Raw genomic sequence first — 27,261 nt, 5'->3', positions numbered from 1 at the left:
ACTACAATGTCCATATGGATATTAAGCAGATGTGGATCTGTACAAATGTAATGTCTGTGGTCTTCCACTGAGTGTCGCTATAAGCCTGTGTATAGCGCAGGGTGATGATATTGGCTTGACGTCATTCACAAGGTAAAATGTATTAAATACTGTAAAGAATCTATAAAGAAGAATATATTAGGGTGTTTTTTTCTACTTCTGTGGAAGGCTTTTCTAACCTAAAACCTGTTTCACAGTCAGAAACTGTGAACATTAAGCCCAGAATGTTTGATGGTCTAAAAGTTGTATGTCAGCTCTGTTTTTAAAAGAATGAATTATGAGAATTGCCTGATCAAGTGCTGCAAGGACTCATAAAACAGGCATATTTGTTCTGCTCATTGAAGTGTGCTGTGGTTTTGACCTTTGACCCTTTCACCTTTCACTGTGTATTTTCAAAGGAAGTTGCAGCATTAGCTCAATTAATTAAAAAGCATGTACTATATGTAAATGCATGTGAGGCAAAAATCATTTTGCATGAAAAGATAAGCAATTGACGCCTGAAAAGCTTTTTTTGAAGTTTCAGACTCCACCACTACCACTTCCTCTACTGTGAAGCCACTGGGTGCAGGTCTTTACTGGAAACCAGTAGCTCTGACTAAAAACCCCACAGTAGTAGTGTACGGTGCACTTGTGGAAGCCGTTAGTTACCGATAGGTTGCACAGTGTGAGACAGTTAACCCCTCAGTGCCATCAAGACAAGAACTCACACATCCTCCATCCACCCAGCTGCACCCTATGGCAGAATCTTACTGGAAACCAGTAGCTTTAACTGTAAGCCAGCGTGGTCGCTCGACAAAACCTGACCACAAAACTTGTGTGTATTATGGGTGTGAGTGAACTGTTATCGCCACAATTCATTGTCAATTCAGGAAGATGATTTGTTTCAAAGTTCAAGTACTGATAACAGACATGGGCGTGTTACTTAATAAGGTATGAAAATGCTGTTGCAGTTGCTAAAGTCACTTCAGTTTCTCTGACTGAACTGAAAATGGAAAGAGACCAGTTCCTGATGGTCTCCAACGACTGTACAAGGCTCGCTGCTTGAGTCCAAGCCTCCACAGACACTGAGCAACTCTGCAGCAAGCAAAATTGGAGCCTTCGAACAGTTTACTTTTCTTTCTACTCCTTTCGACTGAATGGGCCAAAAGATTCAACATTTTGTCAATGTCTCCAATATCAAAACTGCAGTTGCAGCTCAAATCAGATGCAGAGCCATGCTTACACTGCATTATGCTTCCTTCGGTTCTCCACTGCAGATTCTAAAGTCCTGTTTCCATTAAAAAATGTTCTTATCTAAAAGTCATGGTCATGCATGTTGGCTAACTGTTTATTCTTTTTCCCCTTTAACATGAACAGTTGTGATCTTTGTTAACCCATACAAAAATGTGAACGCTTCTGCAACATCTTTCCTCTGTGCAAAAAAAATAACAATAGTCAACTAATGGTTGAAGTCAGAACAAAATCATATGAACTAATTTCTTGCACTCAGGGTGCTCTGCACAGCCAAACCTGAAACTTTCTGAGAAACAACCCTCTTCCCACCCTCCTACAATAACATAGGAAAGCCACCCAAGTAAAGTACATGTTCTGCATGCTGTCTGCTGATAAGGTTTTAGAACATATACAGTGACAAACAGTGTGATAAGATAGGAATGCTGCTGACAGATTATGCTGATGCTCGCCTCTAAACTCACTGTACTTTCACTTCACCTGCAGAAGAAAATGATAAGAGGTTCCAGCTGGCCACATGAGTAACACACACACACACACACACACACACACACACACACACACACACACAGCACCCACTCACTCATAGTGTGCACAAACACCCTCCCCTATATTCACACACACACCTCAAACACGTTCATGCACAAGCCAGTGAATATAGACAGACATTCCTCCACATTTTCTTTCACAAGACACGAGCAGTGAGGATTTTGCATAAAACAAATTTTGTGGTTTCATGTTTAAACATCAGTAGAGGATCCTGTTTCTCGCCAACCCCAGGCTTTCAGAAAAGGCTCAAACACCACATGGCAAACATAAAATATGCAGTGCAACGCCCCTCAAGCTACAAACAAGGTTTCTGTTAATAGTTCCTGAAAAGTTAAGATGGTATAGATAAGAGTATTGTGTTTGCCTGACTGGGGTATTATTCTAAATATGTTTGACAGTGACAGAAGAGGAAGTGCTACTGTCCCTGTGCCGCATGAGTGACGCACATGTTTGCGTTAACGTGCACTGTGGTGATGCGCTTACTGTACACTTATGTGACACTGCCAGACCTGAGAGCTTTTAGTGTTTATAGTTTACAAAGAAAGCTGCCAATTATATGCTGAAGTAGGTATGAAGCTAGAGCCAAGAGCAGATTACCTTATTTTATTAGGCTATATAGGACTAGAGGGAAACAGCTCACCTGGCTCCCACCAAACTTCAAAAACACACCTACCAGAAGCTTAAAAGCTCTCTAACTGACATACTGTATCTTGTTTTTTTTACACAAAAGGAACAGGTTAAAAAAAAGTGTGTGGCAGCGAAATGTAGTGACTTCCTGGGGTCTTGTGGTTGCCTGGAAAACCTCTAGCCGTTTCCCCCTGCTTCCAGTCTTTATGCTAAGCTAGGCTAATTGCCCCGCCCCAACTCTAGCTCCATATGTAATGCACAGACATGATTGTGGCATCTATTCTTTTAATCTAAATCTCAACAGGACAGCAAATAAGTGTCCCTCCAAAATGTCAAACTACTGCTTTAAGACCATAATGAGACCTTAAAACTCTCCACTGAAACTACTACAGCTGGAAATGAAACCTAGTGGCTGTCCAGTGTTAAATAGTTTTACTTTGCATCTGTGACTTTATCCACTGTGGTTTGGAAAAGGTTTTATAAGACCAAAGGAGGTAAAAGAGGAGGCACACACAGAGGAACAAGGTACTAATTCAACTTAAGTGAGAACATGGAAATGGAGGTGCAGCTGCACAAGTTTGCTTTTACTATGCAGATTTATTGGAAAATTAAAATCATTCCAGGCCTCCCATACACAACAAGTTCTATTTTTTATCAGGGAGGTATCTAATGAAACACACTGAATCATATCTATGCTGTAGTAGTAGAGTTAAAAGTAAATATTATACAGCTCTCAGTCATTTCTAATCTGACCAATGAGAAGCAATGATTCAGGCTGAATTGGAGCCGATAAGGGTTACAAATGACAGTGAGATGACTTGAACTTATTTCGGTATGTGTGCATGTGTGTAATTGTAAAAGCTGCCTACTCATTTGGTTTTGACGCTGCACAAATAGACACAAGGTTTACTTTCATTTGAATGAGCCATCTGTGGTTTACAGCTCTCTCTGCAACATAAAGAGCAGAAGTAGCCTCTAAAGACCTTTGCTGACTGCATGCTCAGGAAAGCAAAGCAAAGCAAACCTACGACTGTGGTACAGTCTGAGGAGGCAACAGTTGAACCTTTTCTGTAGTTGACTGGGCAGTAGCTGCAAGCTTAGTCCTTACCTGTTGGTAGTAAGTAGAGTTTTTGCGTGTATGCTCTGACAGTCTGAAGTCGTGGTGCTATAGGTACATGATATCAGATTTTCACTACACGGTTATTGTAGTGAAAAGAATTTACGCTAATATTGTCACGATTTTCAAATTCATCTTTTCAAATTTTTATTGTGTGTTTTGTCTCTTTGCAAATGAATTACACTCAAAATGTGAGTGTGGGGATGTAAAGAAAGACTCTGTAACCGTGACTGTACAAAAGCGTATTAGAACAAATACACTGTGAATCACAAAGCGAGAACGGGAATCGATTATTTAAAAAGGAGCTGGATTATTTACACGGTATAATCATATTACTAAAATAATGTTAATAAATTATTTCGATAAAGGTTATTGAAAAGGTTTATCTCGACACCCCTTACTACATGTACATGAAAGAGGTCGAAAGCTTTTATACACCAACCGAACAAGTTAATACATTTGCCGAATCAACTCAAAAGGTGATATGTAATTGTGTTTAAGCTTGTTTCTGCTCCCCCAAGTGGCCAAAATCTCTGAATGTAAGTTAAAGTTGAATCTCTTGTCTTATGTCACCAAAAAAGCACAATAAAAGATACTGGTTAAATTGTGACACTATCCCTACCCCTTGGCTATTTTCCTTTACAAATTTTGATCACCAGTGTGCTGGAAAGGTCATTAACTTAACTTTAACTTTGGTTATATTTGTTTGTTTTGGTACTTCAACACATGACCCAATAATAATTAACCTCGATCTTACCTGGCTCGGACGGAAGTTTAACTAGAAATTATCTTCATACCTCTCTCTGCTCCTTCCTGCGTCTCCATAGCAACATCTCTCGTGTTTATTTCCCCTAATTTGTCTAGCACACAGAGCAGCCTATAATAAGCCAGTTCCTGCTTTGAATTTATTTCCATGCTCACTAACATACGAATATCACAGATATACTGCAGAGGGCATTTTTTACTCTGATTAAGGTTATAACAAACATTTGACTTAGCCATGGTAAATATGGCTGCATACTGCAAACACAGCCACATCTATAGTGAGTGAAACTTTTATTTCAATTTAGCGAACATACACAGTGAAAAACATTGTAAGGTGGACGGTCTTTGTGCTAAGCTAAGCTACGCTATCTTCTTCTACTAAATGATTAATAGTTTTGTCATGTGTAATTTCCCAAAACCGTAGGCGATATGTTCAAATATCTTGCCCCATTAACAGTGCAAAACCCCAACATATATATGGGGCGCCCGGTAGCTCAACTGGTTGATATGAACAAGGTGGCATTTTGGCTTGAAAAGTCAGAGAAAAAACAACAACACATTGCTCACCTGGGTTCAGACTTAGCTGAGGTGCTGGAGTTAAAGACTACCAAACTAGCTTCTGCACACACATCATGAATGAACACTTGTGTCAGTCAGTTGAAAAGCCCCAAAAATGTAACTGACTGACACGACAAGTGTGCGTATCAAGTGATGTTCTTTTGACCTTTTGTACTGTTGTATTCACCTGTTAGCTCTAATTAAAACATTTGGAACAGATTTGAGTTTTCATTTGGTTTGAAAAAGGATTAAATTAAAATCAATAATCAATATAGTTGCAGATACATTTTGTATCGATGTACTAATCATTTAACCGATTCATTGTTTCTGCTCCATGCTAGTAAGTCAACATGCACAATAGCGGGAATGCAGCTAAATGGTATGCAGATATCAAATTATTAGTTATGTATGGCAAGCAGATATTAATTATGAAAGTTTATTTTAACTGCTGCATAAGTCAATATAAAAACTCTATATGAGAACAAGTAACACAAGAAATGACAAGTGTCAAGAGTCAAAATGAGAGAATGTCTGACTTTGAGCAACAGCAACAGTATTTCCAAAATGTCAGACTGTCGCCCACGCAGGTGATTAGCACAATGAGTGGAACTATTCTGTACCAATAGTTACAGGCCTTAATAGGTTTTCTCCACTGAAGAAATTTTCACACGTCACAACTGGAAAAGCCCAGGTGCAAACATTGAAATTAATGATGGCTGAATACCATTAAGCTGCTTCAGTTTCAGGACCTTTTTTCACAGCAGCCATTTAAGGTTCAGTTCCATTCAGGTCAAACAGAGTCAGGGTGCTGCTATTGTACACTGCACACTGATTTTCTACTATTTTATAGAATACAACTATATTACACATTTGATAAGGCTCATGTTAACAGCATATTACATTTGGATATTCCTAATTAGTTCTTATTATTCAGGTTTTAGAAGCATTCTTTGGACAGGTATACAGCGCATTTGGATTATGTCTCTCGTGGTTTTTTTTTACCGCAGTTTGTTACACACTGATACACAAAAGAAAAGCCCCCATTTCAGGTTGGATGATTTTTAGATATGTGCAAATATCGTAACACTGATTTCTCAATAAGGTTGTTGGCCAACTGAGAGAGGGAGGCTGTATTTGCACAGTCAATGGAGTCCGCCACCAATGGAAAACTTGGGGAAAAAAATCCTCTTGATGCAAATAGGCAAAATGGCTCAAGCAGCTGCACTTTTACCAGGGGAGCAACATGATTGCAGTTTGAAAAAAGCGGGAAAGGGAAGAAAAAGAAGAGTGGGAAAAGCAGGGGAATTCCTCTGTACAGTACATCAGAAACAGTTATGTTAATCGGAGTGTGGCCAACTGCATGTAAAAGCCAGTATTAGTGGAATATTAATTTTCAATTGGCAGGCATTTGCCCTTTCAGAATAAGGGCAAAAACCGAAACACTTTCTGCATGTAAATGTAGTTGCAGTCATGGCACTGTGGGACACGTAACAAAGCGATTGATAACATTATAACACCTTTGCTTTTTCTGTTATGAACATCTGCTGTGAGAAAGGCCAATAGAGGAAGACATCGATCAAGCAGTCTGTAAACTTCCACAAAGGAGAGGAGTTCTGACTAGGTAAATTGAGTGAAATGTGTTGATGCACCAAGGATGTGTACGGGCTTTTATTTTCCCATAGCATATGAATTACTATAACATGCTTGTGGGGTTTGCCTCAACACCTCACTCTGTGATTACTTTGCCAGCTGTTTAGATTTTTGGATTTAAAAAATTATTTTAGGCCGCACACTGTTTTGGAGTAACACTGTCCCCTAGTGGTGATTTCAGTATTGCAGCATGATCATAAAATACATATTTAATATATATATATATGTAATAGATATAGATATATGTAGCTATAGATATATGTCCCTTGTTTTGTGCTACAGTTGGAATATCTACAAAGAAATCACAGGTGGCTGACTTAACTTGTCAGCAAGGCTGGAACATGTCTTTCAGATTTACAAATGTTTTACATGTAATCTGTCATCCTGTGTAGGTGTCAAAAACATATGATATGACATCGATTAACATCAGAAGAACATCCTGCTAAGCATCATACTTAGTTGCTGGGGATGCAAAATGGTGCAAGTGACAAGAGGAAGCTTGAGCTGCCGAGGTCACAAGGAAACACAATGAGGAAATGACTGAGCTGCTTTATATATCTCTCTCTCTCTCACACACACACACACACTCACACAGGGAATACAATACATGAACTCAAAGAACAAGCCTCTTTAAATAAAGGTTATATAAATAAAACATGCAAACACACTCCCTCCCCTATTGTCTCCCTCTCATTCAAACACACACACTGTTTCCACGTCTCTCTCTCTCCACACACACACACACACACACACACACACACACACACACACACACACACTCTCTTCCCCTCTCTCCCTTGAACACACACTCAATATTCAGCTCATATCCGGGTTGACAGCTCTATACTTCTCGATCTCCCAGCCACATGAATGGAGGAAACAGGGGCCAGGGAAATCCCACGTCACTCATTATGAAACTCACTCACATACTACAAAACTTCAACTGCATCTTCACTTTATGTGAGACCAGATAGTGGAGGCATGAGGAGACATTAGCGATGAGTTCAAATACTGTTGCGAATATTAAAACGTCACAGCAAAGGGGTGACACATTCATTTGAGCTGTAATTGAAGGAAGAGATACATTTTTTTTGGTAAAACTACAATTTTTAAGGGCAAGATCTAACTTTGATGCTTGAAATTAGACTAACTGCCAAAATGAAATTAAGGACCCCATAAAGGAACTTACATCCAAGAGCAACTTAATAGTTATTTGCGTAATTCTTAAGATTCCTTATGGTTAATTTATCGGCAGTAGTGCTAGCACCTTCAGCATGTTTTGTTGTTGGATTAGAGCAGCTGTAGCTCACCTTGGCCATTAAACTTAGGGTTAAAAGTCACTCAAAGTCACTCAAGAAAGTGAGCCAGTGTCTCTGAGCACTAAAGATACTATGGCAACATGGATGAGAGGTCCTGAAAGTAAAAACAGAAATGAAAAAAACATCTCCATGACAACTAGACAAACTCCAAACTGCTGGGGAGGGATAGTGTGAGGCAATGAAAAGTTGCACAAATTGTCGTTTCTTTCAAATGAATCCCTCAATTACACGTTTGATTTTCTCTTCATTGTCCTGATGATGTAGCACAAAGTATGTTAGACAGCTAGAAATCATCATTTGTACGTTTGTTTTGTCATAACTGTAAAAGCACAATAAGTTGTGTTTCTAAAAGTTTTATCTCTAGATGACATGAAGACAACCTAGGTCTCTTTTCCGACAGCATTTGAACGCAGCCTTTCACAGACCCTGACTACAGCAGTTCATAAAAGTATTTAAGCGACGCCCACTGCATTCTGGTAAGACTCTTTCCAGGAGGTGACGCTCACCAACCAAACTTCACACACTGATAAAGATCCGACATTAAATAGATCTGCGAAGTTCACACAAGTTACCAGAAAAGGACTATTTTCTGTCGGTTGGCCATAATAATAACCAGCTGCTGCTCTTGTGACACTTGTCATGTATTCAAGGCTACAGCGCAGATAAAAGGGTGCATTCAATACAAAGCAGAGCGTTTCAGAACAAGTCATTCAATAACTTTTTTAAAAAAATACAAAAGGAAGAGGAAGACCGGGTTACTATCTCTGTCTGACACCGCATACTTCCTTTAAACAAGAAAACCGCCCATTACGCATGACAGAGTTTGCCACGGCCCTCAAACCCCTTCTGAACTTCTTAAAACAGTTGGCAGCTCTGGAATGACCAATTCTGTGCAAGAGTATGGAAATATCGGTGTGAAATTTAAAACAAATTCAACCCCAGTGAGTGTGCAGTTTCATCAAAGTCATAAACTGCCTCCCCGTTTGGACTTTGAAGGGAGCACAGCTGTGAAGTGGACAACTTAACTTGTGTGAAGTTTTAATAGACAGAAGAAAAATGAAGTGGCAGACTTACCCAAACATCACTGGCGGTCAAGCCCAAACTTTGCACGTTTTCTTTTTTTTTCTTTTTAAACTGAGCCAGCATTTGCGGGGCACGCATCTGCACCAGAATTTGACCTGACACATTTTCTTTCACTTTCAGACTTTGCGGACTAAAAAAATCAAACTGAAAAAACCGCAAACCATGTGCGCGCTTTCTTTCTCTCTCCTTCTCTCTTTCTCTGTCTGTCTTCTCTGATCAAACTTTCTTAATTGCTGCACCGGACCTGTCCTCTGCAGCTCCACCATTCATACTGATTCGGGCTGCCAGACTTGCAGTGTAATAGATTTTTGTATTTTTGGTCACACCCACCTCCTGTCAGTCCTTCCCCTCTCTGCTGCACCAGAGGAAGCTATGGTATGAATGAAGCTTTCTGTCACAATGTAGATCTCTCTCACACACACACACACACACACACACACACACACACACACACACACACACACACACACACACACACACACAGGCATGCTGTAAGGTACATAGACGCTTCCATTCATTTGACAGTGGCTGAAGGTAGAACCACACCTATCACTGACCTTTATGAACAATGGAGTGAACTCAGGCTGAGCATCAGTTTTAAAGGTCACTCATCGTGGACAGCTTCTGCAAAATACACACATTAACTAGATACTAGGGTAGGAAGGGTAGGGAATATGGTGTATAATATACAGGTCAATATTTTGTCATGAGAACTTACCTCGCTTGATGTTTTCATTATGGTGGTCTCCGTGGCATTGTTACCACCCCTCTGGGACTCCAAGCTGTGTAAATCCAACAAACTAAACATTTTCAAGAATAATGTATTTACATTACATCACACTCAAAGTATGAAAATGTCAAGGATAACACGACACAAGAAAGTTCCGAGGCTAATTTCCATTGTCATCCTTACATTTCCATTGAGGCATACGTCCAAGAAGAGGATGTAGAGGCCTGTTTTAAAGGCGCAGTGTGTAACATTCAGGAGGATCAATTGACAGAAATGGAATAGAATGTAATGTAATGCTATGTTTTCATAAGCGTATAATATAAGAATTGTTGTTTCTGTTACCTTAGAATGAGCTGTTTATATCTAATAATATACACAGGTCACCTTCCATGGAGGCTGCCATGTCGAGCTGCCATGTTTCTACAGTAGCCCAGATGGGACAAACCTAACAATGGCCCTAGACAGGGCTGTTTGCATTTTTCGTGCATTCCGTGACCACCATAGTTTCTCCATTGTCGTTGGAAAGGGAGGGTGAAACAAGTGAGTTTCAATCAGGAAATACACCGCTAGATGCCATAAAATCCTACACACTGGACCTTTAATGTTGCCCAGCAACCTTTAAGATAAATGTATTGATGCAAACAAGACTAAAAGTGACTTTTTCCAATTGCAGCTAAATTTGAACAAGAGTACTGTAAGAGTGTACAGCCATGGTAATGGCTCTGTGAGGCTGTACTTGGGTGACCAACAAGTTTCAGAGTTTTATTTATTCATCCAAATGTCATGGAAATTACAGTGCTGTCATCGTAATCAACAGACACCAACAAGAGAACATACTGTCTGATATAAATACCTGAAAAAAGAGATTAAAATACACACAACTATTAGTACACAGTAAGCACTAAAAGCAATAAAACCCCCCCCATTTAATCAATACCGTTAAAAGCCAAACCACATCATCCACGTGCAGAGGATGTCCGTCGTCCTTCTTTTCTTCTCCCATGTTCAATATACTAATAATACATGACATTAACATATATTAAAAGCATGCATAAAAAGGCAGGGGAATTCAGCGCACACACACACACACACACACACACACACACGCACACACGCACACACACGCACACGCACACGCACACACACAGAAATTAAAAGCAGAAGTTGTGGCAAATGCTGGGGTGGCTTCCCTGCAGCTTGTTTCGTTTAGCTTTTGATGCCTTAGCAAAAGAAGACACGGGCTATCAGTAGGGGGGGGAAGAGGTAGTGTGGGGGGGGAGTGGGGGTCTCTTTTTCACTGCTCTGAATGTTTGGATCCACCGAATTGTTCTAGTCTCAATGGGATAGATATGGGGAGTTCCTCGTGTGGACGCACACTTCTGTATTTAACGAACTGAGAAGGAACCCTGCCCAGTTTCTGCGTAAATGCTGAGTGAGAAATTTCCTGTTCGGATTTACATAATGTCTCTTTAAGTGCAAACACACAATAAAGTGGGCATTAGGAGAGAGGGAAGTAAAGTGAATGTGTTGTCATATTGGGAAAATGAACTCCTCCCAGTACAGATGTTTCAATAAACTGTATCCCACAAATGACCCAAATGCCATCTGCTGAATTTCTACAGATACTTCTAAGGAACAGATAGTATTGATTTTGGTATAGACTGAAATACAGTAAATTAAGTACGGATGTGATACTACTCTGTATTACTTAGATCAGTGTTTTGGTTCCCACACAGGAGTTCCAAGAGAAATCTGACAGGTCATGAGATGATTAAGAAAGAAAAATATCTCTTTGTTACTCAAAATGATGTGTGTTTTTCCTCTAATCACCCTAAAAAGTTCCAGATTTTACTTGTTCAGGTTGAACAGGTAACAACCAGTAAACATATGCAATCAGCAAGGAGGGGTCACAAAACATTACTTTGTTTTAAAGGAATTGTTTAATATTTTGGAAAATACACTATAATGTGCTTTCCTGCCGAGAGTTATGTCAGAAAATGTATGATACTCTCCAAGAGCAAGTGTTAAGTTTAGCTAAGACTGAGAATGGGGGGAAAAAAAGTGAGCCTTCTTTTCTACACTTCTGCCAACAAATATTTACACACAACCTCTAATGCCACACATTGTCAGTTTTACACTTTGTACAGATTAAACAAGAGTTTTAAAGGGTGCTGGTAGACTTATTTTGCTATTTTAAGACCTTGCTTCCAGCTTTTATGCTATGCTAAGCTAAGCTAACGTCCTCCGGCCCTACACATTTAACAGACGTCTTCTCTTCCCACTCTTTTCTATTTTCATAAATGCTCAATTATTCCTTCAAGGGGTAACCTAGATGAACATGAAGGAGGCATCTGTCCAGTCTTCACTGCTAAATGTCGTCATAAAACACTCCCACTCGTTGCCAAAGGAAGTCATTTTCAGAACAAGATAATGCAGCAACATCCCCTCATACTTAACTCTTGATTCGTGTTTGGATATTATATTACCCAAAATCTTGCCCATTGATGTTTTTTAATGTAGTGAAAAACAGTAGTGCTGGTCCAGATGGTATATGGATTGATATAATATGTCTCTGTCTACCCCACATATTGAAATGTGCTAGAGCTACACCTCCTCTCAAAAGAGGAGACCCATCAGATGTGAATGTTATCTATCATTTGTACTACAGCTAGAAGCTTTGAGAAACTCATTTTTAATCATTTGTAACATACCAGTCTTTTCAACATTTTATCTTCATCCCAATCAGGTTTCAGTTAAAAAAAAAAAATCATTTCTCAAAACTGAATAGAAAATAAAGAGATGTAGAGAAAGTAAAAGAGTAATCTGAGTAAATTTATGTCAATAAGAGATTCACAAAGTTGGTAATAAATATACAGATGTATGATTTCCCTTTGGTCAAAAAAAAGCATAAAAAACTCACAAAAGTTGGTCAGGAAATAGAGACAGAGTGCTGTTATACTACTACAATGTACTAGTTCATGTTCATTGTAGTTTTCAGTGTCACTGATATTTACCAGGCAGTGATTTTGTACACAGATTTGTACCACTGATCTGTTTTTGATTTTCTTCCATGTTGTGGTCACACTTCTAAATCAAAATCAAACTCTAGTATCAGTTACTCTTACAGGGCTTTAATCAGTCGAGACATTGTGTAAATGTTGAGACTCTGTTGTCTCAACTCGTATAATGCACTGAAAAATTATATGGATATGATTTTTAAAAAAGTCCTTTTTTAAAATCCTATTTTTTACTACTTTACACATACTTTGTCTACTTGGTGGTCCACAGTCAGGCTGCGGTTTTACAAGGAAACTGCAGTCAGATCAAAGTCCTTGAAAGTGTCCTTTTGTTAAATGGTTTAAGTAAGGGTTAAAACAAAATACATCTCAATACTTTGTGCTCCTGTGTGTAAAGTCCCATCGTGAGAAAAGGGTTGGAGGGTGTGTTCACTGCGACACACTTAGATTGGCTTATTGTGGAAACAAACAACAGGATTTTTTCCTGGAGGCAGTGCTCTTTTTCCCACAGGCTCAACACACACAGGCAGTCCTTACAAACACTGGTCTCAGTCAAGGTTTCCCAACACATGCCGCTGTGTAGTCTGGGACAAAACACAACTCCCACATTATTACGCAATCTTACATTCTGTAAGGCAATCAAATGCGATCCAGAATGGCTTCAACAATAGAAAGGCTCAGCTCATCGGTATTGTTGATTCAGTAACAGACCACCCATGGAGCTGATAAAGGGGTAAATTATCTAACCTTGAAAGCTTGTATGACTGCACAGCTTTTCACCTTTCGGGTAAGAGCGGAGTTCCACTTGGCATGTTGCTATGTGGTTTCTTTTTGTTTGTTTTTTTTTTTGGATCGCCATGATCCACAGCAACATTTCCATTTAACACCTGGTAAATATTTGATGCTGCGAAAGGAAAGGCAAACCGTGGAATGCACACACTTACTTGCTTACTAAGCAGGGAGACAGGAAGTATGCTATGCTTCCAGTAAAAAAAAAAGTACCCAGCATATATGACAGCATTAAGCTCAAGGTAGGGCTACCGGAAAATTGAAAAAGTATCCTGCAAGAGACTGACCCAAAACAACATAAAGTAGTCTGAACTTGTGTTCTCAGCTCACGAGCTAATTCAAAGGCCGCATTTATCCCACCTACTTTATTGGGGATGCATCTGCTCTGTATCCCAGCATTTTTTTTGCCTTTATTTGATAGGGACAGCCAAAGATAGACAGGAAAGGGAGGTAGAGAGATAGAGGGGATGACACGCAGCAAAGGGCCGCAGGTCGGATCCGAACCCTGCGCCGCTGCAGCAAGGACCCAGCCCCAGTACGTTGGTCGCCAGCTCTATCGACTGAGCTAACCGGGCACCCAATATCCCAGCATATATTATTCATATTGAACATACCAGCAGGTACCGGTGATGGCAAAGGACATGAGCTACAATAACAAATACCATTTTTGTATTAGAGTTGCTACTGTATCACCAGATTTAGTTTTCTGATTTTTTTTAGGAAGAAGTTAATCATTTAAATATTAAATATGAGGAAGATTTAAGTTTTTTTCTGAAAGTATGCTCCGTTTTGTGGAGATCCAAGGGCATAGTACCAAGTCAGCCCTCAAGATTACTAGTTAGTGAATGCCCAGGGTCAAGTGTCTAAGATTTAGTGGCATCTAGCAATGTAGCTGTCACCAGTGTTTGGCTTGGTTTGGCCTTCTGGGCTACTGTAGAAACATGGCAGTTAAACATGGAAGGCGACCAACGGCTTCCGTAGATATAAAAAAAAAAGGCTCATTCAAGGTAACGAAAACCTAACTTTTACTTTTATTAAAATAACATTTTATAGTAATCACAACAATAGTGTCAGAGAGAGACTGCCACCATCAATGGGCTGTCGTCGCCATCTCTCAAGCTCCGCAGCTAGTGTGGCTAAAACTCAACAATGTTTCCAGTTTCAGAGTTTGTGTGTTTTTTTTCTTTGACATAGATTACACAGTGTTAGCCAAAGGAATTCAGGCTCATTTCCTCCCCCTTTATAAGAAAGTCAGCCCAAACACCACTGCCACATTGCTATCGAACAGTTTCCTATTTGAGTGTGGATGAACGTTATCTGCTGGTATTTTTAATTTAGAAAGAAACCACAATGAAATGAAGACCAGATAATGTCAGCTTCAGTTTAGTTTCAGTTTCACACTTTCACACAGTTATCCTTTTTTAATCTCAATCCCTAGTTTCAACCAGATATCCAGAGATTACACCTAAACATATATTCGACAAATAAACGTGTGTATCGTACCTACAAACAACTTCCATCTTGTAATGAGCTGCAGTTAATGAACTGCTTCAGACCAAGTGTCCCCTTGTCTGCTAGAGGCAATACTTAGCTAGTAAAATGAGATTCCTCTTTTTATGCCATTCCCTGTGTTTACCCGTTTACCGAGAATACCCTGTGGCCCAGCGGCATCACAAAAGCTGGAATACAAGTAGCTTATACAAGTTCAGGAAAGAAGAAGAATCCTGTAAATGGCCTTCAGTGGAGACTCCAGGACTATTAAAACCACCAGACTTTGATCATCCTAAAGACGCGCCAAAGACACCCACAGGCTGTCCCACTTCCTGTTGGCCCTGGACTCTCACTTTACTGGTTAATGTCGTGTGACATTTCCCTGGAATGTTTGTTAAGACATGTAGATGGAAACGCCACGTTTCCAGGAAACCACATGCACGATCAGTAAGCTAAACACACAGCAAGACACTGAAGGCCTGGTTATCTTACTAATGATGTGTGATACTGGATACCCAGTCAAACATGATACTACATGGGTGGCATGTTGGCATAGTGAGGAGGGAGGTCAATTAAGGTGGCAGGGGTCCTAATGAGAAGATTTACACTAAGTTTTATGCATAGGACAAGCCTGTTAAATTCATGTTTGGATTTCGTATTAATTACCAGACCTACATTTTAAGTATTTAATCTTTTAAACATTTATTCATCACTTTGGGCCCACAGCAATAACCATGTCAAGTATCCACCCAAAAAAACTCTGAGTGCTGATAAAAAGCCAAGAAGTATTCTAGAAAGACATAACAGAAGTACCCACAAAATGTCAGTCATGGGGTCTCAAAGTTTCTTTTATATCAAACAGTGATGTGAGTCATGTCTGGTTGCTATTTTTGGGCCTTTTCAAGGTTAAAATACTGAGAAGATCGTGGGGAGGGTTTTTTTAATGCTTTGTTCAACAGGAAGCATAGTAGTGTTTAAATGTGGGTGGACCAGCAAATTCAAAGCTTAACAGATGTGTTAAATCCTGCGTTTTGTCCACCCAGACCAGGGGAATTTGCCTCGGTATGAGGAAGAGTAGACTTACAGCAGTTAGAAAATACATTGTTGATCCATCATTTGAACCTGCTGTTTTTACAGTTAATGACTGGTAGCCAAAAACAGACAGTTACTTCCATTTGCAGGCAGTAAAGGATCCTGAGGCAGTTCAAACGTTTACTTCTGCTATGAGGACATACGTTGAATGGACCTCGAGACAACATTCATCTAACCTCAGGGTACCATATAAACAAAAGATATACAAACACACATTACCTTTAAAAGAGTTTGATCTGAGGGTGAGGAGCTGCTCTGCATTTTGCAGCTCTGTGAGGAGGGTGTGGACCCACTTGTTTGTTCGGATGTTTTCCATTTGCTTTGGAATGTTCTCAGAGCTGTTGGTTAGAAATGATCTGAGACTCTGAGCTGAACCCACACTGCACATCCTCCCACACACTAACTACATCGCATTTGAGTTTTCATATTCATCAAAATCCAAGACTTTTGAACATTTTTAAAGTCTGAGGCAGGGGTTTTCAAACAACAAAAACCAGGATTTTATTGTAGCTACTTTAATTGCCTCCATGATCTGTTTTACAGCCAACTACTGACTGTGTTATCAAGTACAGAAAATACAATAACTAGTTAACTTCCTGTGGTCCTTAGACTAGCAGAAGCATCCGGGCCAACCCCTCTCACAGTATCTTTGCCTCATGTCTTTCCCGCCTCAGATTGGCCACCCCTGCGCTAATGTCTAGAAGTTTGACTGTTTTCAAAAGCTCATATGACAGATAGGCATCAGCCCAAGAAATGGTCGATTAGATTTTGGTGACGATCTGGGATTTCCTGGTAGGAAAGTCCCACAGTCCTGGGTTTTCAAAGTGTTTAGACTGAACACAATATTGATATGCATGAGAAAATCTAACAGTATCACACAACTGTGTGAATGTATTCAGAAAAACACCCTGACACTGTTTGCAATATCTGATTTCATTAGCAGTTGTGTCCATTTATGTTGTCATAATATCTATGTTATCAGCGTGTTGGCGTGTACTGCTGCTGACTATTTTAAATTGTATTTGACCAGGACGTATTGGCAGCAATGCAATATAATATTAATATATATGTTTTCATTTGTGTATAATCACCCGCAGAAAAGAATCATGTTTACATTATCTTAGAATGAGCCGTTTATATCTACAGAGGGAGCATGTCCTCTTCTACAGCATCTGCCATGTTGAAACACCACATTTCTACAGTAGCCCAGAATGGACAAAAGCTCTCTCCATGTTACAAAGTGATTCGCTATATCTCCAGTCTGTTTCACTGGTCATTTCAGGTAAACAGTGTCCTTGAAGTTGGGGGACATACTTTTGTTAGCGGCCATTTTCATCGCGGCTCAAGCAACGACTTTGTATTTAGAAATCCCCAGATGATTGGTAGACGCTGATCTCTGATCGTCTGGTGCCACAAGACTAGTGGTGAATGGCTGAAGCAGGCTCTTAGGCAAACTATCAAACAAAAGCATCAGTGCCTTGTGGTAATGTGGCAAGTATCCAACAAGGCTATTTTGTATGTATAAAAATAGACTTGCAGATGCAGTACCTGATGAATTTTAGACTCAATTACCTCTCAATGTATAGATGTGGTTTCCAATGCAGTCCTTGCCTGCTGTGTTGAAATGTTCTGCCACTTTTAGTTTCTTTTGTGAGGCAAAATATAGTTATACAATTCACTGGAAGAACTACACAAAACAGACAATTTGTTTAGGTGGATTGAAGACAAAGAATATATAATTATTTTTATGAACTTGGTCGTTGTACCACTTTGCAAAAAACCTAAATAAAAATGAACATTAGAGGCTGGCAGCGTGATCATAGGCCGTGCCAGATGATCATAGTTTCAGAGATTCTCAAAGCAATTTAAGGGCATCATTCGGTTTATTCAACTCTGTAAGTGTAAGAGAAAAACACACAGGCAAAACTGAAAGCCAATGTTTTCCCAGTAAGTGCAAACAATGAGTGAATTCAGTTGTATCTGTGGGGAATATTGTTTTGTTACAAAACTACCACTGTAAGATAAGGGGACTCCAGTCATGTGGGGAACCCACCTAAAAAAAAGAAAAACACATGCTGTTTTGATCCTCGACTCACTTCAATAAACCAGCCTTGACCAAAAGGATGCAACCCTGGCAACAAAACAACATCCATGTTAAATAAACAAGACATGACAGACAACGGCGTAAGAAGGCTGACCAGTTTCACATAATGAGTGAATGCAGGAAAACAAAAAATAATGTGCAGTTCTTTTAGTGGTTTAATGAGAAGACAGACCTTTGTAAAAAAAATAAAAATAACGAGAAAACAATTTAGGCAGTTGACCTCTTGATTACCGCAGGGACTGAGCCTCAAGAGGAAATATCACGACACAGAATAAACCACAGTATTCATGAAGCGTGCAGGTACTTTATTGTCTTGTCTTTGTCCTCTCGTCCTCACAACACAGTGGTCTGAACTCAGGAGAGCCCTCACAGTCAGGGTGGACACTGGTGCGACTACAGCCAAACCCTTTTCACTTTGCACTGACCAGTCCTTCCCTGTTTGGCAGTGAACAAAATTGTCTGCCACATGACTTTTGAGCCAGTTAGTCCCAATTCTGGATTTGTTATACCACAAAAATGGCATATGTACTGCATAGTTACTGCAGCCAACCTGTCTTTATAGTGTAAAAAAAAAACCTAAATAGAAATATTATATTACAAAACTCTAATATTAGTTCTTTCCATTTACTAGTGACTGAGAAGGAAACAAAGTTTGTATTTTCCAAACACTTCTTCTCAGAGGCAGAGCAGCCATGCCGCAGTACGACACAAGACCTCTTATAGTCACATTTGGTCCCTCTTGCCGCACACACCCGCAGGTGTTACAGGTAGTGATCAGTTATCTGTCCTACCTGTGCTCGCAGTGGGAAACGTAAGGCTATGGGACTGCATCTCTGAGAGGGTACTAGCCAGTTGACTAGTACTGAGCATCAGGATCAAAATGCTTGCTGAGGGAAGCCATGCAGTGTCTGTGGTCCGGATGCGGAGCCCAGCAGGACGGGTACCAGCCTCAGCAGGTCTCTGAGAGGGATGCCCAGCTGGGTGCTGCGTGACAATAAATCCCCAAATGAGCTGCAGCCTGCAGGGTGGGAGAGGAGAGCTTCAGATAAGTTCAACATCACTGTCAGAAAAATCATTTTCTTCGAGAGTTTGCATTTATTCCATATGAACTGGATGTTTGGATGGGAGTTGGGTAAAGAAGACTTAGTTATGTTATTTGATGACAGTAAGTATTACCAGCAAAAGTATCAAACATACAAGCACTTGTTTCATAGTAAGATGTCCCCTGTAAGTGATATATTATTATATATGTCATTATTAGATTGTTAATACTGATGATACATGATAAACCTGAGGGGTCATGGGATGATGAATGGCATAAATTCTTTTTTGAGACTTCTCTATAATCTTTGCTTTTTTGTGAAATATTGAATAACTTGACCTCTTTGAGCCTCACAGTTTTTTAAAAATGAAACCAGGTTAGAATTTCAAGAGCAAATGTCTCTTTGCTGGAACTGTTAACAACTCAAACATTAGACACCTGTGACAAAGAGCCACTGCTACACACTGACTTTTTGTTACAAGCAAAAACATGTTAGGAACAACTGGTTTAATCTTCAGTAATGCATGACATTTTACAAGCTAAACATGCTTTTAATATAAAATCGTATTCTGAAAAGCAAGTAGTAGTTATAGCATATGCTATAAAATGTAGTGCAGTATAAAGTACAATATTTCCCTCTGAAATATAGTGATAAAGTATAAGTGCCTCAAAATTGCACCTAAATGCAGCCCTTAAGTATATGTACTACTATGTACTATGAAAAGTATGCTGAGTGTTTGAGTGTACGCAGGTGAAGTTTTCCAGTTTAGTGAGAACATGTGTTTGTCTTACCCTCCAGCTGTGTGTGTGTGTTCCTGAGGCATGGGATGGAGCGGTACACCAGAAAGCAGGCCAACACCATGGACTGGGCGTCCTTAGGGAGGGCTTCACCCCTCATGTAGGACCTCAACACTGAGCTGTTGTCTAGGAGATAAAATGTACACAATGCATATGAGTATTTTAATTAAGGGTTTTACTTTGTGCAACAGGTCTAGAATTAATGCATTCCTTTCATCACACAACCAGCACAAGACAAATGACCAGTATAGGGAACGAATTATAAACAAAATTCAAGAAACAAAGCTGGCCAGCTTGATTTTGATTAAATAACAGACAGACAGACAGACAGGATACTGCTGACAGACTGTAACATGCAAAAACATTTGATCAAACGTGTTTACCGCTATATAAACAGCCGCTAGTTTAGTGTTTATCTTAATCACAAGCCTTGTTGATTTGAGGAACAACATGCCTCATGAAAGAACCAAATTTGGAGCTGGGAACAACATCACACTCTGAAATGGAGATATGGACTATAATGTTGACAGGTATGTTTTCATTCGTGTATAATCACCTTTTCATTACCTTAGAATGAGCAGTTTTCATCCATAGCCATGTGGAACTACGATGTTTCAGAAGTTGCCCAGAACGAAAAAACCAAACAATTTTCGCAACTTTTATTTTTCCTTTACACTCGCTTGAGTAAAGAGGTTTTAGTTGGTTGCAATCTGCAGTTTCACCACACACTGGTCCTTTAATGCAAAGTTAATACTCTGTTCACTATATCATCATCGTCACTGTTTAGTCTGTAATATCCCCTTTTCCTTTATCTCCGTCATGTCAGCTTTGCTTTGATGGCACACCATTGGCAGGTGTAGCACATTACTAATATTTTCTAATTGCTGTGTCCTTTAACACCACTCCTCACACGGCTACATCTGTTTTTGTCTGCCGATTTCCAAAAGCAGAACTAGAGGCTTCGTATTGTCAAAGTCTTCTTTTTACTGTCCAGGAACATTTTTGTGAATCAACCCTGCCCACACACGGAGCAGAAACTGCAGCTTTTTATGGCAATTTCAGGGATGTTGATTATGCTAATGATACATTCTCATGGACATTTGATGATTAACAGGTGGTATTCATCAGAAAGATACTAACAATTTACGACAAGTTTGAGAGAGTTGGCTGAATTTGACTTGGGACACTTTTAAAAGTAAACCTCACAGAACAACAAGATTTTTAGGGTAAGAACAATGTTACACACATATAACAGTGTCCTCTATGTCAAAATTCACTGCAGCACTGACTTCTGAGAAAGACTAATGCTACTGAGAGTTGAGAAGTAGAAACTAGAATAAAAAACCCCAACAAGGATAGCTCTAGACACATATTTCATTCATGGGTGAGTTCCAGAGAACAGCAACATTCCTGATGCTTGAGGTCAAGTTAGTTTGGTTTTCCTTTGTAACATCTGCCAGAGCCAAGAGGCTTCATGAAACATGAAAGTGAAGGCATGTTAGGATTGTTTACATTATCAAAGCCTTGTCTAACCACTTCACCTGTTTCCCACGCCTCTTAGTGCACATGTATTACTGTAAGTGTGTGTCTGTGTTTGTGTGTGTCTGTATGTGTGTGTCAGTGATGGAATGTGTGTTTGTTTGAGTTTATACACAGTCTGTCCTGACATAAGTGTGCTACACCCTGTACAGGAAAACAAGCTGAAACACATCCAACATGTGACATACTGAACCAGTGACACTACTGCTAAACAGAGCCAAAATATTCAGTCCAGTGGGTGTAGGATTTAGTGGCATCTAGCAGTGTAGCTGTGGATTGCAAAGCCCTCACATCACCGTCCCGTTCCAAGCGTGAAGGAGAAACTACAGTGGCCACAAGGTTCTATCTACAGCCAGTGTTTGGTTTGTTCATTCTGGGCTACTGTAGAAACAAGTCCATAGAGGACTCACTCCCTCTGTAGATAAAAACATACCTGCATCTATCCAAACTGAGCTACCTTCATCCGTATTCACTAACACAACTCCACGTCATCATCCCTCTCACCTTTGAGCCAGCTGTCGAGTGCTACATCCACCATGTTCTTCATGACGGGCAGAAATTCGGAGGTGAGCAGGGCGTCATCGCTGTATGCGGGGCCTCGCAGCACCCTGCTGTCCCATAGCTCCACCACCAGACGCATCTGCCACAGGGGGAAGGTCTGCAGCAGGTCACCCCGACGCAGAGCACTCACCGCCTGGGAGACAACAAGGGTTAACATACCTTCACATGGAATGACAATGGATTGTTAACTCAGTGGTGTTAGGTTTTCATCTGTAAGTGTAGTTGTCACTGGATATTTCAAAACATTACAAACAGATATCCATTACATTTGATAGTCAGTCTTGATTAGTTAGATCTTAGAAAGAATGTGCCTTCCCAGTATTTTGTTTATGGTGCTGCACCAAACTCATAGAACATGCTCTGATGAAGGCCACTAGGCCAAAATGTTAGCATGTTTGTTTTACAAGGCCCAAATAAATGAGTCCATAGATAAGTCAGTTTTATCCTGGAAATCTGTATGTGCCCTACCTTTTTTTTTGCTTTTGGGTATCCAACTTTGAAAAATGAATTAGATATTAATGGTTATTACCTTCATTTCTGTGGTTTGTTGTTCAGTGTGTTGGTGAGAATGTTAATATAGGATTATGTTTCTCTGGGCTGCATGTAAGAGAAGGTACATGTACATGTTTTTTATACATGTAGGGATTGGGGGTTTAACATATGTGTCTACTAGGAAACAGTGTCACATTTAGTAAACCACAATGTAAAGAAAACTTAGAAGAAATGAGCAAGCAGAAAACAATTTCATCCCGGCGGCAGAAAAAAAGACTACACTGGTAAAACAAAATGTGGATTTATCAACGTAAATGGACATTACGTGCCTTAAGGAGGAATATGCCTGTGCTCTGCTGGAAAATCACTTATGGCAGTACTGACAGTATGACAATATGATGTAATGTAACTAAACCCAAACGCCTCCTGACAAGACGTTGGATAACGTCCAATAAGCTTGCTTATTTAATTTATTTATTTTAACCTTTTTTTTTTTACTTATATAGGACAGGACAGCTCAAGACAGACAGGAAAGGGGGACCAAGGGCCTCAGGTCACACTCAAACCGATGGCTGCAGCAGCAAGAACTCAGCCTTGATACACAGGGTGCCAGCTCTACCAGGTGAGCTACCAAGGCGCCCACACTACGCATTGTTGAGATTTGGGAGGTGTGTGTGGGCTCCTCTGTGACACACAGTTACCCCTTCTCTATATATTAACATGCATCTCTGCAGAAGTATAATATTATATTTTGGTCTTAGTGAAAGTAAGTATAAGCAGTTCTGTATTAAACCACTGTAGCAACCTATCTTCATTATTGTTGCTTGTTAATGTAATTGAACAATTCAACAGCATCAGCACATAACAGTGCACGTGTGTGTGTGTGTGTGTGTTTGTGTCACCTGCTCAATAGCAATATATGTGGGCAGCATCTCAGGAAATTCCTGTGTCACACATTCATACAGCATCGCCGAAAACAACACCAGAGTATCCTCTCTCTGCAAACATAACACAGACAGCGTGAGTGAAGGAGTATTCAAAGACACAAACAGGTTGGTGTATACATTATATAAATTCTCTTTAAAATAACAAGACATTTTGACAATGTAGATGGATCCATGACAGCACAAAAAGCTCAAAAGCCAAGGCTAATTAGCTCCGTTTAGCAGCTACAGTTTTTAGTTTTTTTAGTGATTTATTTAACATATCTCTTTTTATCTGCTGTCTCTATATTTTGCATTCTGATATTGATGATGGTGAAATCTGTAAACATTTTATGCTTTTCCATTTGAGCACATATCATTGTGTTAAACAGACGGAGACCTTACAAAGTAAATTTGCACCTCTGTTTCATGTAGTTTTTGGCATTTAAGTGTAACCGTCTTTATATAACAGCAAGTGCATTTAAGCTTGTGCTTTTTCTAAGCAATCTTCCTAGAAGCAAATTTAATAACTTTCAAGTGACCTGGAATGTCTTGTAAATTAAATTGAAGGACTCAAAATTGCCATGTTGTTAAATTCAATTACCGAATGTTACGCTACAAAATGACAATTTTTCTTCCATTTTACTGCGCTGAAACCAGTGACCTCCATCTAATTAACCTGAAGCTTTGATGAAGCAGCCTCTTTACTCGGAAAATAGGAGTCAGGTGGTTAATGAGCAGATTGAGTGTGCATGACGTGCTATACATTTAAAGCTGCCTTGTGTTTAAAGCTGAGAAAATCGTCCAGGTTGCAGCACAGAAAGTGTTGAAAACCTATTTTGTCAGTCAGCTTTCTACTAATAGCAATTGGATCCTACATGAATGCAAAAGTTTCTGTTTTCGATAAACCACATGAGTAATTTCTGTATTTGTGTTTTTTTCTTTGCACTTCTCAGAAATGGGCGGGGCTCCATTGGAAAAAGATGATATCACACCGCCCTCTCCACCAATCAGGATTTTGCAATTTTAATAAAAATCTGATGAAGGTGGGTTGTTGTGTTATTAGGCCGCTGTCAAATCAAATCTGATCAAAGAACGCCCACACAGTCCTCATGAAGCAGTAGTAGCATGAACTGTTTGAATACAGCTCAGCCTTTTAAGAGTGTAGGAGAAACTACAGCGGCCAGCGGAACTCGCAAAAAACACTAAAAGGGCCTATTCAGAGCCAGTGTTTGGTTTGCAACATGGTGGTTCAACATGGCAGCCTCAGTGGAAGAGGACCTTCTCGCTTGTCTGTAAAATGGCTCATTCTAAGGTCACAAAAAAACAGCAATTCTTATTTTCAGATGATTATACACTAATGAAAACATACCTATGAATATTATATTATTTTTATGCTAATAGAGCCTCCTAAATGTTACACAGTGGACCTTTATAGTGGCACTGCAGTTGAAAAGTAATGCACAGATTTTTTTAAAGAATCATCAATGTCGTTGCAGCAGAGGCCAAGAGAGGCCGAGAGATCCTGTGTTTAAATCCATGGGATGTAAGGCAGCTGCACATCAAAGAATTCTTCTCATTAATCTTGTTTTCAAATCAGTTTTTGGCCTTTTGAGTCAAAATCATGTTTGACTGTCTTTCTCACAAGATCTCTATCAAGACCACAGACACTGAACCTTGGAAACTTGTTAGCCAATCCAGAAACATGTTTCAAGGTGTCAGTTCATTTAATATAATTCATTATATAAACACAGACAGGACGTGAGGTTAATACTTCATGTATTATCTCCACTGACAGATGGTGTTGTTTGTGAAATCATTTTGATCTCTGTAAGATAACGTCGCAATTATCGTATACATTGATTTTTTAAAATTAGCCTTGACGTTTACTAAAATGCATTTTTCCGGAAAATTTGAAGCTTGAGTATTATAACTCAGAATGAGAGGAACCGTGAGCGAAGTGGATCAACTGTTAACTGTTATCATTAGTTTTTAACCTTAAAATGTGTTGACTAAGTGGAGACTTACACATCACTAAATTAAAACAAGCTGCATCACAGAAACTAGTTTTTACATAAGATTAGTTGTGAATAAATATTTATACTAACTAATCCAGGTGTAAATGTTATGTAACTAAACCAACAGACAAAGCTAACATTAGCTTGCTATTAGCCTGTTGAGGTTGGAGAGTAAAAACATGGAATATGTCTGACAAATCTGAAATTCCTTGATTAAAATGTTGTTTAATAATGATCTTAATGATACAATAATAATACCATTTAAATTACACTTCACTAAAATAAACAATATACCTCAAATTACTCAATATCAAATTACAATTATGAATTGTAATTATTCTAAACTACATTAGCAGAACTAACTCTGGAACAATTTCTCGAGGTTTGTAGGCTTTCTCAGGATAGACAAATGGATGCAAAGGCATGCAATTAGGGATCAAAATTGCTGGCTTTATAATGCACCTGCATCTATATGTGTGTAAAACTCACGTGTTTCATTCCTTCAGATGTTTTACAGAAGAACTCTGCAAAGGAGACCAAGGCAGGCTCTGACGTGAATGTAGAGATGGCTTCAGGCTGCAGAAACACACGATTCAATTGTAAACTTATTTATATGAACCAACACATAAAAGGACATATACAGAAACAAGAAGGGATACAAAGGATGAGGAAGAGGGTCAGAGAGATGAATGGAAGGAAAGGGTACAAGGAGAAAGCAGAAGGAAGGATGGATGCTTAAGAAGAAAAAGATAAGGGGGCAGGAAGGACAGTGAGGACAAGTGGAATAAATAATTTTTGTTTTGAGCCCTCCCCTTCCTCCTCAGGACCTGCAGGTGTATTGACGGCATACACTGAGGCCATCAGGGAACCAGTAATAGTCTGTCATTCACACAGCTGCCTGATGAACCTGTAGTGACAACCTGCCAAGACTGGACACAACCAGCCACTGGGGAGGTGGTCAATTCAATTCCACTATTTTTAGGCTTTTTTTCTTTAAATGTGTTGCTCTATTTCAAACAGAGTTATTAAAGGAAATTAGATTAAAGGCAAAATACATTACGATTGGGGTCTATATTGTTAACATGTGAGGACATTTCTAGCTGGACTTAATAACAAGGACAAATCTCAATGCCTCTGTTATTATTATTAGACAACAATCAGCCATGAGACCTTCCCCACTCAACACACACAGTATTTTTTACTTCCTGCCTATAAAGAAAGATGGAATTTCAAACAAAAAGGACTTGAAATGATGGATGTTGGTGTTCTTGGGTATGTGTGACACGGGTTTACCTTGAAGGCTCTGACTCCAGAGTTGCGGTGGTTGACGGCGGAGGCCAGCAAGCTCTTCCAGCCTTGAGGGTCATCTTTGTAGGGCAGCTGGCCAGCCCGTAGTTTTACATACAACACCCCATCTCTGGACAGGATGGACCTGAGGGAAATATATAGAGAGATTTTCCTTTAAGTCAACCAAATCAATACATGAGATTGGAGCTTCCACCTGGATTCCACTAACCCATCTGTGGCACACATGGTTTCATTTAAATAATTGCCTTTAAAACCTCTGTTTAAGAATTTAACAAATGACGTTTACTATCATTCGCCCTACACTTACTTTAGATGCTGCGTTTCTTTGCTGAGGTCTACAGACAGTTCCCAGTATCGTGGCCCCTTCACCTTTACCTGCAACAAATAAACACAAATTAGGCAAAAATTGAATGTGCTCGA

At 39.6% G+C, this 27,261-nt stretch overlaps 1 protein-coding gene and 1 long non-coding RNA gene across 9 annotated transcripts in view; both read right to left on the bottom strand.

The window, feature by feature from the left end:
* Positions 1-9,670, bottom strand: part of LOC127377604 (uncharacterized) — a 77,025-nt gene extending 67,355 nt beyond the window's left edge. The window contains exons 1-2 of one of the 3 annotated variants that reach the window (XR_007887721.1): positions 9,656-9,670; positions 9,495-9,561 (exon numbers count right to left, since the gene is read on the bottom strand). This is a non-coding gene — a long non-coding RNA (uncharacterized LOC127377604). Of the gene's footprint in view, positions 1-8,928; positions 9,222-9,494; positions 9,562-9,655 lie in introns of those variants that run through there. The other 2 variants (XR_007887716.1, XR_007887717.1) reach the window with 2 other exon arrangements.
* Positions 9,671-18,444: 8,774 nt separating this feature from the next.
* Positions 18,445-27,261, bottom strand: part of anapc1 (anaphase promoting complex subunit 1) — a 56,592-nt gene continuing 47,775 nt past the window's right edge. For all 6 annotated transcript variants that reach the window (XM_051425401.1, XM_051425410.1, XM_051425393.1 and 3 more), the window contains 7 exons: positions 27,149-27,216; positions 26,827-26,965; positions 26,023-26,109; positions 23,495-23,590; positions 22,044-22,233; positions 19,995-20,126; positions 18,445-19,178 (listed from right to left, as the gene is read on the bottom strand). In XM_051425401.1, the coding sequence (XP_051281361.1) occupies positions 19,036-19,178; positions 19,995-20,126; positions 22,044-22,233; positions 23,495-23,590; positions 26,023-26,109; positions 26,827-26,965; positions 27,149-27,216 (855 nt within the window). In that variant the 3' untranslated portion in view covers positions 18,445-19,035. The remainder of the gene's footprint in view (positions 19,179-19,994; positions 20,127-22,043; positions 22,234-23,494; positions 23,591-26,022; positions 26,110-26,826; positions 26,966-27,148; positions 27,217-27,261) is intronic.

The sequence above is a fragment of the Dicentrarchus labrax genome, unplaced genomic scaffold (assembly GCF_905237075.1).
Source record: "Dicentrarchus labrax unplaced genomic scaffold, dlabrax2021, whole genome shotgun sequence".
Classification (NCBI taxonomy): Eukaryota; Metazoa; Chordata; class Actinopteri; family Moronidae; genus Dicentrarchus; species Dicentrarchus labrax.
Note: the sequence above shows the minus strand (reverse complement) of the source record. Positions and strands in the feature narration are given on the sequence as shown.